This window comes from Cydia pomonella, chromosome 24, assembly GCF_033807575.1.
Source record: "Cydia pomonella isolate Wapato2018A chromosome 24, ilCydPomo1, whole genome shotgun sequence".
In the NCBI taxonomy this organism is placed as follows: Eukaryota; Metazoa; Arthropoda; class Insecta; order Lepidoptera; family Tortricidae; genus Cydia; species Cydia pomonella.
Window position 1 is genome coordinate 989,679 of NC_084726.1, and position 13,902 is coordinate 1,003,580.

Below are 13,902 nucleotides of genomic sequence, written 5' to 3' on the forward strand. Positions count from 1 at the left end.
AATACACCTGGCCACAACTGTAAACAATTGTTTTTATTATTTATAAATAATGTACGGCCTCCAAGTAAGGCTTATGAAGATACACTACATGCGTCACATGCTCCTTGCCATCCTTTGCCAATCACTATTTTGACAGCTTGGGATAAATTCAGGGCCCTGTGTGATTATAACTTTTTTTTTTCATTTTTGTCCATAATAATATTTTTATCAGAGATGACATGATTTTATTAAAAAACAAAAAGGTGATTTGTCCTTTTTGGGGCGTAAATAGAATTTAAAGTATAATAGGGGGTATTAATGTTCTGTCGCCAGAGTGCAGGACTAACACATATTGTAAACCATGGATTTGTCGTGCATAGATTAATGCCTTCAATAGTTTTTTGACAAGTTTTCACTATGACTTTGATGGATCAAGGGCATCGAGGCGGTTTGTTTACAAACAGTCTACCGCGAAACGCGAATACCCCGAAAAAAAGAGAAAATAAAATGTTTCTTATCTACCTCTATCGCTCGAATATGCAATGATGGAGAGGCAGACAACGAAATTTCGTGTTTCGCGGTAGGCCCTCATTTTGTGCTAGTAGCGCCCTCTACGCAGAGTTTTGCGTAATATTCCCTATTGTAAATTGGGTATGTTGTTTACATCGGTTGTCCAAATGTATTGGCAGCAAGCACCTTAGGTAGATTCAAAAATGTTAATTTGGTCAGATACAAAAGTTTAATCTATCTTAAACATACGTGTATAATACTTAGCACTTGGGGCTTTATTGTGCTTTTCTACGATGCATTAAAAAGACCACAAATTGGCCGGGAAAACTTTAATGGAAGTTTTGATTTTAGAAAACAGGTATCGCTTTTTGTGCGATAAAAAGTGTCTGACCAGCAGACGTCTACAGGATTTGTCCCAACGAGAATGTTAGAATCATTTTAAAAGTCAAGTGCTTCTAGCCGAAAGATTTATTTCTCATCAGCAATACATTATTTGTATTAATTTACGCACATTTACGCAGGATGAGTCTTTTGTTCGATCCACAGTTCTTTAAAGGCGAATACAAACCAAATGCGTATTCTGCACGGCTTCGTCCCCATGTATAGAGACTAGAGACGTGTGCGCACAAGCCGGTTGCAAATGAAAATACGTATCTAGCACAGTTCGGCTTGTTTCTTTAGTTAGCTCGATTCTGATTCACCCACATGAATAACTGTCGACAAGTTACTCGAATGATAGTCTAGCTAGGGCCAAGGGTCGGACTCATATGAGCCAGCTATCCACAGTGAAAATTCCATCAGTTACTGGAGTTTTTAAGAGCCATTTCATGTTGATTACGCCTGTTTACATAAATTATCAATGTTTGTTGTAAATTATCAATTAAACAATAAATGTGCTCCGAAAGAGCCGCATGCGGCTTTGGTTTGCCGACCCTAGCTCTGCAAAAGTCTGACTAGGGCAGTGAAAATCGACCACTCTGTAAAAGTTATTTTCCTTGCACTTCAAGTGCTTCCAGGGACCACCAGTGGATCGCAGACCACCGGTTAAGAACCATTAGACAAGAAGGAGTAAGGGCGTACATAATTGCGTATTTAACATTTCTTCTTAAATGCTGTCCAGCTGCGTCCTTTAAGCCCGCGCCGTGTGGTTGTTGGAAGTGACCGGCGGGGCCTCGGCCTCTTCCTCCGCCGCCTCTGCTTTCAGCTTCCGGTATTTACCTGAACATAAAATAAGTATAGTTCTTTATTGTATGTATGTGTGATACGAATACGAAAGCCTATACTGAGAATTTAATAAAGGTGGAAAGTTTAACATCCTCCCTAAGTAATAAATAGTCTCCATACGAGGTCGCCTTCTCAACATTATTGTATGTACCTAGAAGCACTCGACTCCACTTTTTGATACGACAAGACCCCCGCTTTATTCACGTACGGGAGTTCATTAATACTTAGACTGTCACGCACACTCCAACATATTATTTTTAAACACTATTTGAACATTAAGTGTCAAAAACGCATTACTTATTTCAATCAATCAATCAAATCATTTATTCCATATTAAAAAAAAAAACATTTATTTGTTAGAATACAGTCAAGTGGATGTTATCAAATACATTTCAAAGAACAGTGTATTCAGCCAGCTAACGGGCATACAAATCTTATAATCATAAATAAAATTAATCTAATGTAACATACTACAGTACTTATACTAAATTTAATAACTATGCGGAATATGGTCAAAATATTCATTTAAAGAGTAAAAAGCATTTTGTACTAAAAAGTCCAATAAATGTTTCCTAAATACAGGCATTTCAGATTCTCTTATTGAATTGGGTAATTTATTATACAGTACAGATATTTGAAAGTTTGTGCTTGTGAAACAAACATTATGACTGTATCAGCTGACCTTTTCGTAAATACGTCATATTGCAGTCTCTGTACGTGTGGTCAGGATTCTCACCAAATGGACCAGATAGAACCCACCCCAACAGAAACAGAAACCTCGATCTACCACTAACTAGGGGCAGTAGATAATTTGAAAAATGCTATTCTGCCTTAGAAATCACAATTTTGAACAGATTCACGTGAAAATTTGGAATAAAATGGTTTGATAATATATGACGATTCATTCTTTTGAAATTTTCCGAAATGTAACATTGGGGGTTCGCGTAGTCTACAGCTCACAGAGTATTATTGGTAATACTCACGGGATACTCTGAGCATGATGACTCCCCACCAAATGGACCAGCCCCATCCCACCAGACAGAAGAGCACCGTGAAAAGCTGCCCGCAACCCACCAGCAAGTTGATCACGAACGAACCTGGAATAATTTATATTTATTTATAGAATATTTGGCAACACTGGTATTCATATGGTATCAACGGGATTCCTGCCAGTCGTATCAGTAGTGTTGCTAGTTTCGAATTTAAAAAATCACGTTGAGAGTCGAGGCTGGCAAGCCAGCTTTGTCAGAAGAAAAAGGCGGCAAATTTAACAAAATGTAGGCGCGAAGGATCGATCTGTCATACAAATTTTGCCTTTTTCTACTGATAAAGTTGGCTTTGCCAGAGTATAAATTTGCACGAACTTTGCAGCAACAAAGCGTGAACGTTGTAGCAACAAAACGCCATGTCTTCATAAGTAGGATGTTTTTTTATTGCCATCTCGAAGAGACGAACGAACAGCCGAATACGTTCGCGATAGCCCCTTAAAAATGGATGCTTCTTATTATTTCCTGCTCACCTATCCTGTGTTTGGCGCCGTCGTGAACCCCGAACCTGGGGATGCCGAAGCATAGACAGAACATTCCGCTAAACACCGTCCCTGTAACACCAACATTAGTTACGTTCAATAAAGAAGGCAAAACGATTTAGTTTTTCTGTAATAACATATACAATTTTATAAACAAGTTAATAAGAATAGACTATAAATAAACTTAAGAGGAATTCCTAGTTGCGATTGGATCCCTGGATTTTTAACCTAGAGCAATGATTTTTTCAAATAAGATCAATATCATCAATATCTGTGCCGCTATGTTTTGCTTTTTTGGATTATTTTATTTTTAAGCAACTTACAGCGCCTCGAAAATCGCAAAATCGGCTCAAATGAATTGGCTGCAAAAAAAGGCGCAGTGTACAAATATGACAACAAATATACAAAAAATCAAAACATAGCGGCATAGATTATTTCTTCCTCTTTCAGTTTCCATAATTTCATAATGATTGGTTGCGGAGAAGGAGGAGGAGGAAACAGTTGAGAGCAAATCCTCAATTTTTGTGTTTTTTGCGTGGGAATTTCAGTCCGAGCTGCAGTTGTCCTTATCGCACGCACGCACTCTCGCCCACCGCAGCGCGTCAGACGCTTCAAAAATTCTAGATTTGAAAAGTTGCTCCGCTGGGAATTGCTCTTAAAATTAATTATATAAGTAAACTTAAAATAAGGATCTTATAAATAGAAAACGTCCTCAAGCTTGCTACCGATGGGCAGTGTGCCCAGAAGGCTGGCCGCATTGCCACGTTGAATGGCAATGCTTATACGTTGAGCGAGATACTGGCCAGCCTTCTGGTCACCTGTGGTGTCTGTGAGGCGCGTCGCTAAACTCTTGTATAGCCGACTTTTTCTGTTCGTAAATAGATGGACCTACCTAGTTTATTTTAGATTGATCTCATGTTTAGGGTTCCGTACCCAAAGGGTCAAACGGGACTCTATTACTGAGACTCCGCTGTCCGTCCGTCTGTCACCGGGCTGTATCTCATGAACCGTGATAGTTAGCCAGTTGAAATTTCTACAGATTATGTATTTCTGTTGCCGCTACATACTAAAAATAGAATAAAATAAATATTTCTTTCCAATCTTCATCCAATCACTGAACTTAAGCAACGTCGGGCGGGGTCTGTACTTGGATGGGTGACGGTTTTTATAGATAATGGTACGGAACCCTTCCTGTGCGAGTCCGACTCGCACTTGGCCGCCCACTTTGTTGCCCATTAATCGTTCAATATATTTTCTACAGTGTTAGCCGTTTTGCGAGTTGAGATTTGCGTTAATTCTTTGCCCGCAATACCTATCGAGAGCGGCGTGTCTTTGTGCGTGGAACGTTAGCAAAATCCACAAATTTTGATATTGGGTTGCAGCTGCGCATGTTAGTTGACGTCTTTGGCGGTTCAAAGGAGTAATAAAATCTATGCAATTGATAAAAAACTACTCACCCAATCCAGGCACAACTACGTTGCAGAAAAGACACCAGTAGGCCAAAACGATGGGTAGCGCTGGAATCGCAGCGCGCATCATGCTTGAGTGTTCCACCAGTGAAGGATCAAGTTTTTTCCGTGTGTCCTGGAAAGACATCGCAAATATAATAGTAGAAATAGATTATTGGCTAGAGAAAAGGTACTTGTAGATCGATTTTGTTCCACCAGATCAATTTTATGCCATTCAAGCCCAAAATAATTGAATTGTCTTCATTTTAGTTAACATTGTCAGACCAAAAATCGGTTTTCTACCATTATGTACATACTTACATACGACACGACACTCTAGAGCTGCTATTAATCATAAACCGTTAAAAGATTTCTCATAACGACCGGCCCTCGCTTTGTGGGTTTAAAGAAACTTATAATAACACTGAAGCCATTATATCTATTTGTTATATAAGGCAGGATGTAATTAACTTAGCGTGTATTTTTTCACTATAGGTACAGTCACCATCAAAATTAGCGTATCTAATAACGCTTCATAAGTATCTACCATTCTGTAACAGATTGACAAAAAGTGATGTCTTTAATATAGAACAACTAAGACTGTAAAAGATATGCTTTTGAACGCGACTTTTGGAAATCAATCTATATTTGGAAAAGTTATACGGCATATACTTTTGGCGCGTTCTTTCATCCGCTACTTTTGATGCTGACTGTACCTTATATCAAATAATTAACTGTTCTTTTTTTGAGTCAACCATTGCATAATTTTGATGTAATTTGTTAATAATGTTATTGGAAATTTTGTTAATTTTAATTGTACTGCTATAGTAAACACCACTATAATGAAACAGGCACCAGTAATGGAATGGTATAGACAAATCCTGTAAAACATTTACCATCAGTTTTTAATCGCTGGCAACATTTTACCATAAACAAGAGCCGAAGTATTGTTATTTTGAAAATGAATGGCGCCGTACATTCTATGACTGGAGCAAAAAAACACAGTTTTAATTGGTTAACAATATTGGAACCAATTGCAGTAGCTTTCATTAAATACATAGGAAACATAAAGGACGAATTGGACATTCAACTTTTAAAGCGTAATGTAATGCGGTAGAATTTTTACAGGTGTCGGTGAAATATCAAAACCACTCCAAATTTTCTCTTAAATGTTCCATGATTGGTGCCGTTAACATTACATTGTACAGTTTTTTGTTATTCCTAAAATGAATAAAATGAAATCAAATAGCAGCTAGTTCAATAGTATACCCACATCCAAATCTTCATCTAAATCGATGTCAGCCTTCATGGAATCCATCATGAGCAGGACCTTGGCCCTCGACGGTGCCCTTGAAGATCTCCTGGGCTGCGGAGACGGCACCGGAGTCACGGGCATAAGAGTCGACATGATGACTTTTTAAAGGACTTTTAAAATGTAGCGAACGATTAACCCGTTATCTGATTGCGTCTAGGTATACCTATATTTCTTGAGGATCCTGGATACATTTACCAAACAGTATCTTAGCATTTTTTTGAGAATAATGTTTTGATATATACAGTACGACCTAGATTTTCATCCACGATTATAGGACGAGAGGTTTAATTTAAAAAAAAAGAACTGCAGAAACATGGTGAATGGTGAAGTCACTCGGATGACGGTCGGACACAACACAATCAATTTAAGAGTGCGGTTCACATTTGGTTTATGAAGACTTTTCCGATTTCATCTGGTTGTTTAGTTACTTATACTTAGCTTTCTTTATTTATTTAACCCATTTTGTCCATACGAGCCAATAAAGTACGAAAAACTAAATTTATAATTTTGTGGTGCTTAGCATTTGTAAATTTAATTTATTTAGGTAGTTATTTTGATAGAGTCGCGAATGCTCCTGCGGGCTTAAAAGTCAATAATTTTCTACAAAACTAAAGCAAATTTGAATATTTTTGCCGTTTAAACTATTTCGCACTGTCGTAGGCCACGGACCGACTAACTTTCAACTTCATTTCGATAATATGCATACGTTTGATTGAATATCGAACTGTTAAACAACCTTGTGGGTAACCCAGTTCCTTTATTGCAAATATAGAGCTATCGTCAAAGTTGTAGTAACTAATAATATTTATAAAAGATAGCTTTAGTTTTAGGGTTCCATAAGTAATTATTACCAATACGACCTGTGAGTTGGACGATTTAAGAAGCTGACTAAATAAAAAAACTGAAAAGTTAGTATTGAACCTATTCCGAATTTGGCCTCCCAAACCAAACCAAAACCTTAAACCAAATATAGACATTAGGTACGATTATTGCGAAAAAATTACATGTTATAATATCTAGCAATACTCGTAGTAGGTAATTCTTGGTCTAGTTTGGAAAACAGGCAAAAAACATGGGGACTTTAAAATGTTCTGTAATATTATGGTCTAACTAATGTTATTATGGGAGTTATATTTAATAATACTTTGTCCTTTTTAGGGTTCCGTAGTCAACTAGGAACCCTTATAGTTTCGCCATGTCCGTCTGTCTGTCTGTCTGTCTGTCTGTCTGTCCGAGGCTTTGCTCCGTGGTCGTTAGTGCTAGAAAGCTGAAATTTGGCATGAATATATAAATCAATAAAGCCGACAAAGTCGTACAATAAAATCTAAAAATTTAATTTTTTTTAGGGTACCTCCCCTACACGTAAAGTGGGGGTGAAATTTTTTTTTCGCTTCAACCCTAGAGCGTGGGGTATCGTTGGAAAGGTCTTTCAAAACTAATAGGGGTCTTCACCAAACATTTTTTGATAAAGTGAATATATTCGGAGATAATCGCTTCGAAAGAAAAAATAAATGTGTCCCCCCCCTCTAACTTTTGAACCATAGGTCCAAAAAATATGAAAAAAATCGTGGAAGTAGAGCTTAAGAAAGACATTAAATGAAAACTATAGCGGGCATGATCAGTTTAGCTGTTTTTGAGTTATCGCAAAAAGTTTTCCCTTCATAGTAAAAAGACTTACTTTAATTAGGTACTGATTATGCAAATTTGTTTAACTCGGGTGAAAGGTACCGTTTCATCCCTTGGTTAACAATTTAATATACTTTAAGCTCCAGTTTAGCTTATTGTGACGGAAGAGTAACTACGGAACCCTACACTGAGCGTGGCCCGACATGCTCTTGGCCGGTTTTATTACGTGATAAGGTCAATGTGGGAAAGACCGGCATATAAATAATATAGTGATTGTCAACCAAGGGATGAAATGATGCCTTTCACCCGAGTAAAACACTCTACTTTTAATTTCGAATACGAGGAAAGTAAAATGCATGTGTAAAAAAAATACATGACTAAGTATAAACTTTTATAGTATTTCTTGAGGGTACTTTCATTTAACAATTTAAGTAAAATATCGTTTATGGATTGGAGAGTAAATATTAAAAAGAAATTGTATAACAAATACAAAAAAAAAAATACGTGGAAAATAAAATGCTCTCGGGCAGAAACTTATCACTTTCAGCACCTTTTTCTAGAATAATAATGACCTTTTTTCACAGCATGAGAAATGAAAAATATATTTCAGCCGGGCTAGCACAGAAGTGGCGCCACAGTATCTCGCCCGCGAGATATATTTACTACCCCAATTTCTTTAATTAATACAGTTAGAATTAATTCAGGGCTATAACCGCGAAAATCGAATTTCGACAATTGAGGGCATTTTTCTCTGTCACTCTAATTACGCCTTTGTGAGAGTAAAAGAGAAAGATCTCAGCAATTTGCGAATTTTGGTTTTCGTGGTAGGCCCACTGTGCTAGTGCAGCTGCAATATATTTAATATCAAAGGTTAAAAGCAACGAAATAGCTTGTGTGTGTGTGTGTGTGGTCTTCTCCACATTGACATTACTAGACGTTTTCTTAGTCAGAAGGTGAAACTGTTGGCACTATCTGTCTGTCGCATGTCTGTCGTCCCTTCTTCTAACTTGGTTTAATTTTATTATCGTAAAAAACTTGCCTCACTTCAGAAAGAAAGAAAAGCTAGGAAAGAATCACGTCCCAAGTCCCTTATCTCATTTGTTTTCCACTTAACATTTATAATGTATGCGGAAGATCCGAATCGCGGCAAGAAAAAAGGCGGCACCGCACGCGACATGTAGTTGACATTGTGCAACAACGAAACGCAACCCAACCGGCCAGACGTTATCTGTGGTAATGCATCAAAAAGTTTGCGGAGAAAGAAGTTGTTGATAACTATTTTATAATATCTAAAGCTGATATTGTACAATGTAAATTATAATTTCATTTTATGTACTGTAAAAGTGGAAAAACATATGAAAGATTTTCTAACAAAGCCAATTGGGCGGCAATTTTTTAGAGACGATTTTTAATGTTTATGTAAATATTTTAAAATAATTATTTCATAGTAAAGTAGATGTAGTATAACCTGAATTTCAATATCATTTGACGTTCCTATCGTAAAATGGCGGACAAGAAATAAAATGTTTTTTCACAAAGGTCCATGTTGGGCGCCAATTTTTAAGAAACGATGCTGAAAATGTGTCTAAGACATTTGCTTTAATTTTTACTTCGAATGTTAATCAAGTTTAACCTAGGTTTTTAAAAATAGAAAACAATATGTAATAAGAATAAAATACGATATTTATTATTCCTTATCGTTTTCTGCAAACTGTAGTGGTAATACTTGTACCACAATAATTATTACTGCGTGTCACGAATGTTGCATCATAATTAAATATTTTTTATCAGGAACCAGTGAGGTGACTACAAGTTTTATTTATAAATATATTGCTATAATTTCTAACTGTAAAGTAGCTACATTATAGTATGTCAACTTTTTTGAAATATGTTGAAATCTGTCTAAACGTCTAGTATCAAGGAAATAGCACCTACCTAACCTACCTAAATAGGTAATTCAAAAGCAATAGTTTGCACTACTAGTTCTACTAGTGCAACGAATTTAAGGATATCAGTGAAGAATCTTAAAATCATCATTTTAACGCTTAATAAAACCAATATTTATAGAAATTCAGTTCTCCAGCGCCAACTAATGTCAATATCGATATCCATTGCGACTAGAGAATGACTTCGTTCGCGTGTCTACTGGCCGCCACATTATGCGAGGGTCAATGATTTACGTGGAAATGTCGCCTGCTAAGGTCAGCTGGTTGAGGGTAGTTTTAGCTTTTTTGGAGGTCCGTTCAAGGTTTTGTCGCCGTGGTTAAAGTTGTTAATTGGGTATTTGTTGTCAATAATATCAAAAGTTGTAACGCTCTAACGCCTAAGAATAGGATTCTCATGAGGTAATATTTCGGTAAGATTAATTATTTACCTAAGAGTATTCGCCGCATGAAAATAATGTCTGCCAAATGGTAACAGGTGAAAGGCTGAGTATCTTTTTATACAAAAATGTTACATTAAGGCGGATAGAAATAATATCTAGTGAGCAATGGTGCAAAACTGGGAATACTTCGGAAAGAGATATACCTATATATTATTACATCCACCAGGAACCTCTTAGGAACCTAGGAGGATCCATCGTTGTAGGGATCCTGCGGGAAAGTATTTGTCCATAAGGCGTCTTGAGGTTAAAATGGTGAATATACTGGTCTTATCTTTACCTCAGGCGGCGGGTGGGGGACAATCTCTTGTGCTTAGAGAAGAGGCTGGAGTGTCGACTCGAGGAGTGTGTTGACTCATTTGCAGAACCGGTTGTTACAGCAACATATTTAAATTAATCCTACCTCAGGTGGCAAAGTGGGGGACAAGCTCTTGTTCTTGGAGAAGAGGCTGGTCCTGCGGCTAGATGAGTGCTCAGAGCGGCGCCGACACATCCCGCGCAGCCACGTGCAGAGCCGGTTGTTGCAGCAACTGTTACAGTAACCAACCGTGAGAAATGTGATTTAGCAGCTTACATGAATAATTAAATACAAGTTGGATTATTGGAAGCCAGAAGTTACAACATGACGCCCAACATGTATACAGGCCCGGGTTGGGCACCACTTTGGAATCAATTCATTTATGACGATTAGGGCTCTGGATGCGTAGACAAGATGCCAATCGTTAATCCTCCGTAGCAAACGAAACGCAACTGTCTCTCTCGCACTAATTTGGAAGAGTGATAGAGAAAGATAATAACGCTACGCTACGGAGAGTGAATGATTGGCATCTTGTCTACGCACCCTGGTCTCTTTAATTACTTGACTTTTTATGTATTTTTCCATCGTATGATCACCAAACCAATAAATCCACCATTTTGCAAAAACAATGAACTATTATCAGAAACCAGAAGGGCTATTTAGCACAACTGACGACTCGCTCATTTGTCACGCGACAACATCTCGTTTTTTACAAAGCAGTGGCATTTAAATAGAAAAACATGGATTGTTGCGGGAGGACAAGTCACGCGAAGAGTTGTTCTGACTTTCAAGGGTTGCCTTGTCGCAACTATTAGCTGGTTTTAACCCACGAAGGCACAACAGTTCCTTGTAAAGTTATCGAATTTAGTTATTCTTCTGGTGTTCTTGTGCGTGTGCGTGGTCGGGGAAATAGAGGCTCTACTCTATAATAGTCCCTCAGAAGCGACACCAACGCACGTTGTGGAAAAAAACGTAAAATGTCAAATCTCCATTCTATTTCACAGTTGTCAAATGTAAGACAACTAATGTCTCCCATTCAAAACAGTCTCCACACAACACTAGCGCAACTTCTAAACTGCTGGTGTCGCTGGCTCGTCGCCGGCAGCAGCAAGATTACGTCGAATAGTTTATTGACCCTGATATCCATTGTGAGATTGTGACGATGTTACAAAACTGACAAATTTCCTTGACCATAAACAATGTTACTGGATTGAACTCTGAATTCAAATGTCTTTGCAGTGCCCGAAGAATTGCAATGAATATTTATTACTCACGTGGCAGGCTGTCTGTCGCTGAGTATACTGTCTCGCCGCTCTACCACTGGTTTTCTTTTCCCGCAGCACCCAGCTTGCGCTGCATCCTCACTGACGCTGTAAGGGATTCCGGAAATGCTGCTGTCACTGACGCGTCTACGACCGCAGCAGCAGATTACGTCGCGTAGTTTGCGTTTTCGTTTTGTTTCGTTTTCGAATTCTATTGCCGCCTGTGGACAGTAGACAGCTGTGAGTTTCGGAATCATAAAAATACGAGAGTACTAAAGACATTTTACCAGGAGAGATGGATTTATAAAACTGCACAAAGCCACACGAATTTTCGTAGTTATGCACCTGATCCCAAAAAAAAGTTATCTTTTAGGGTGACATTACTAAGTTTAGTGTTATTTTACAAGGAGACGCCAAACTGTATTAATTTTACAAGCGACTTGCAAAAAAGGTATAACATGGAAAGAAAATCGCATAATGCAAAATATTGGACGCCCGTTTACTAGACTTGCTAGTAGTTTCAACATTATTATCAGACATAGCAATGATATCAGCATGACCTTGTACCTTGGGTTGTTGGACTTTTTAGCTATATGTAAACATGTGTTTTATACTACTCTAATAAGCATTAAATATGCACTTACTTTCCCCGCCGCTCTCTCTACATCCCTGATCCTCTGCTCTTCCTCCTTCTTCCTCTTACAGCAGTTCAGCTTACTCATAACCCCTTTGCCCTCCTCCACATTCTTAACTTCATCATCATCGATCTCCGGCTTGCCGCAGCAAGGGCAGCACTGTCTGCACTTCCCGATGAGACGGGAGCAGATATTTGGTTTCTTCGGGTCTTCATCTTTGGGTTTGTCTTCTTCTTTTGATTGGCGGTGTGCTCGCGCGGGGGGTTTTGGTGTGGTGCTGGTGCTTTGGGGAAATCTGTAAGTGATGCTTTTTTAATTACTGGGAAATAATTCGGGCAAGGTTGGATCTCACGACCCTACGGAATACCGTTCTGATAGTTCTAACTAACTGAGCTGTCAAAGCTTCCCAGACCCAAGCAAATTTTTTCAATTTCATCCTCTTGTTTAGACGATGTAAACGGACGTCTGGAGGTTCAAGGGTCTGTCAAGCTTCGGTACTCAGAAGGTCAATTAAGGTTTGACCTTCCAAGTCAGACGTTGAGTTACGCTACCATTAGGTAAATAATATGAGATAAGCGATCGATCACTATAATACGATAATTGTTAGTAGGCTTATCAAATCTTACTACATCTCATATGTCTCTCATTAGTCTGAAAATAAAGTCATTTGAATACTAAGGGCCGGTACATATGGTACATACTGTTGGCGTGCAGTTCCAATACAAATTGCAGTCGGGTTATAGTCCGCCTGTATCGGCCCTAAATCTAATAGTTTAATTTCTAATGTTGTTACTATTTTAGTATCTACTGCTATGCTAAACTAAACTTTCATATGCTATATTTTCTTGACATACTGAAAGTTGAAGGTTGCACCAAAGCTTTAAACGAGCCTTTTATCGAAAGCCATTATAGGCATTATAACACTCTGAATGGCAATTTGACGTCAGAACTGCGTAATTTCCGTTGCCGTCACCAAAAATTCAAACGCGACACACAGTTACATAGCTACTACTTACTTTGCAAATATAATATTTATGGGTATATAACAAACTATTTTTCATTTCTAACTATTTAATCTTTATTTTAAACCATGCCAATAATTTAACTTTTTATTTAAATCATGCTTTGTTATGTTCATTGTTCGGGATGCGGGGTGGCGTTGATGTAAAAACTTCCGGAGAGTAGTGGCAAAAATGTTAATTGTATTACAATGGTCAGTGTTAAACAATGTTGGACTAGTGCACCCGGTCACGAAGGTCCCGAAAAGTACACTAAAAACGTGTTAAGGTGCATTTTACCGAACATTTATCTTCATTTGATGAACCTCAAAATGCAAAAGTGATATCACTACGGTAATCTCTGTATATTGATTTTGCGTGTAAAACTATAACGTAAAAGGTTTATTTTTCCATGCCAGTATTAATGTAAAGGTGTAAGTGAGAATCAATGCAGTTTTGAATAAAGTAAGGATGCTACGCACAAAGAATTTCGTTCATTGACCCACCATTTTCTATCTGTATCGCATTCGCATAGTTATATTTCTGTCCCACTCGCCCAGTGGCATTAAGTACCAGCGTCATCGGTGAGACCGCAATATAATTATACGCGTGCGATGGAGAAAGCAAATGGCGAGTCAGTATTCGAAATTCTTCGTGTTTGGCATTCTTACTTCAGTAATTGGGCTTAATTCCGAT

At 38.0% G+C, this 13,902-nt stretch overlaps 1 protein-coding gene across 4 annotated transcripts in view; it reads right to left on the reverse strand.

Annotated features, from left to right (window-relative positions):
- Window positions 1-1,134: 1,134 nt before the first annotated feature.
- Window positions 1,135-13,902, reverse strand: part of LOC133531032 (protein stum-like) — a 97,344-nt gene continuing 84,576 nt past the window's right edge. For 2 of the 4 annotated variants that reach the window (XM_061869112.1, XM_061869113.1), the window contains exons 6-12: window positions 12,218-12,503; window positions 11,586-11,794; window positions 10,417-10,543; window positions 4,699-4,825; window positions 3,233-3,313; window positions 2,697-2,810; window positions 1,135-1,707 (exon numbers count right to left, since the gene is read on the reverse strand). In XM_061869112.1, coding sequence (XP_061725096.1) covers window positions 1,619-1,707; window positions 2,697-2,810; window positions 3,233-3,313; window positions 4,699-4,825; window positions 10,417-10,543; window positions 11,586-11,794; window positions 12,218-12,503 — 1,033 coding nt within the window. In that variant the 3' untranslated portion in view covers window positions 1,135-1,618. Of the gene's footprint in view, window positions 1,708-2,696; window positions 2,811-3,232; window positions 3,314-4,698; window positions 4,826-10,416; window positions 10,544-11,585; window positions 11,795-11,837; window positions 12,504-13,902 lie in introns of those variants that run through there. The other 2 variants (XM_061869114.1, XM_061869115.1) reach the window with 2 other exon arrangements.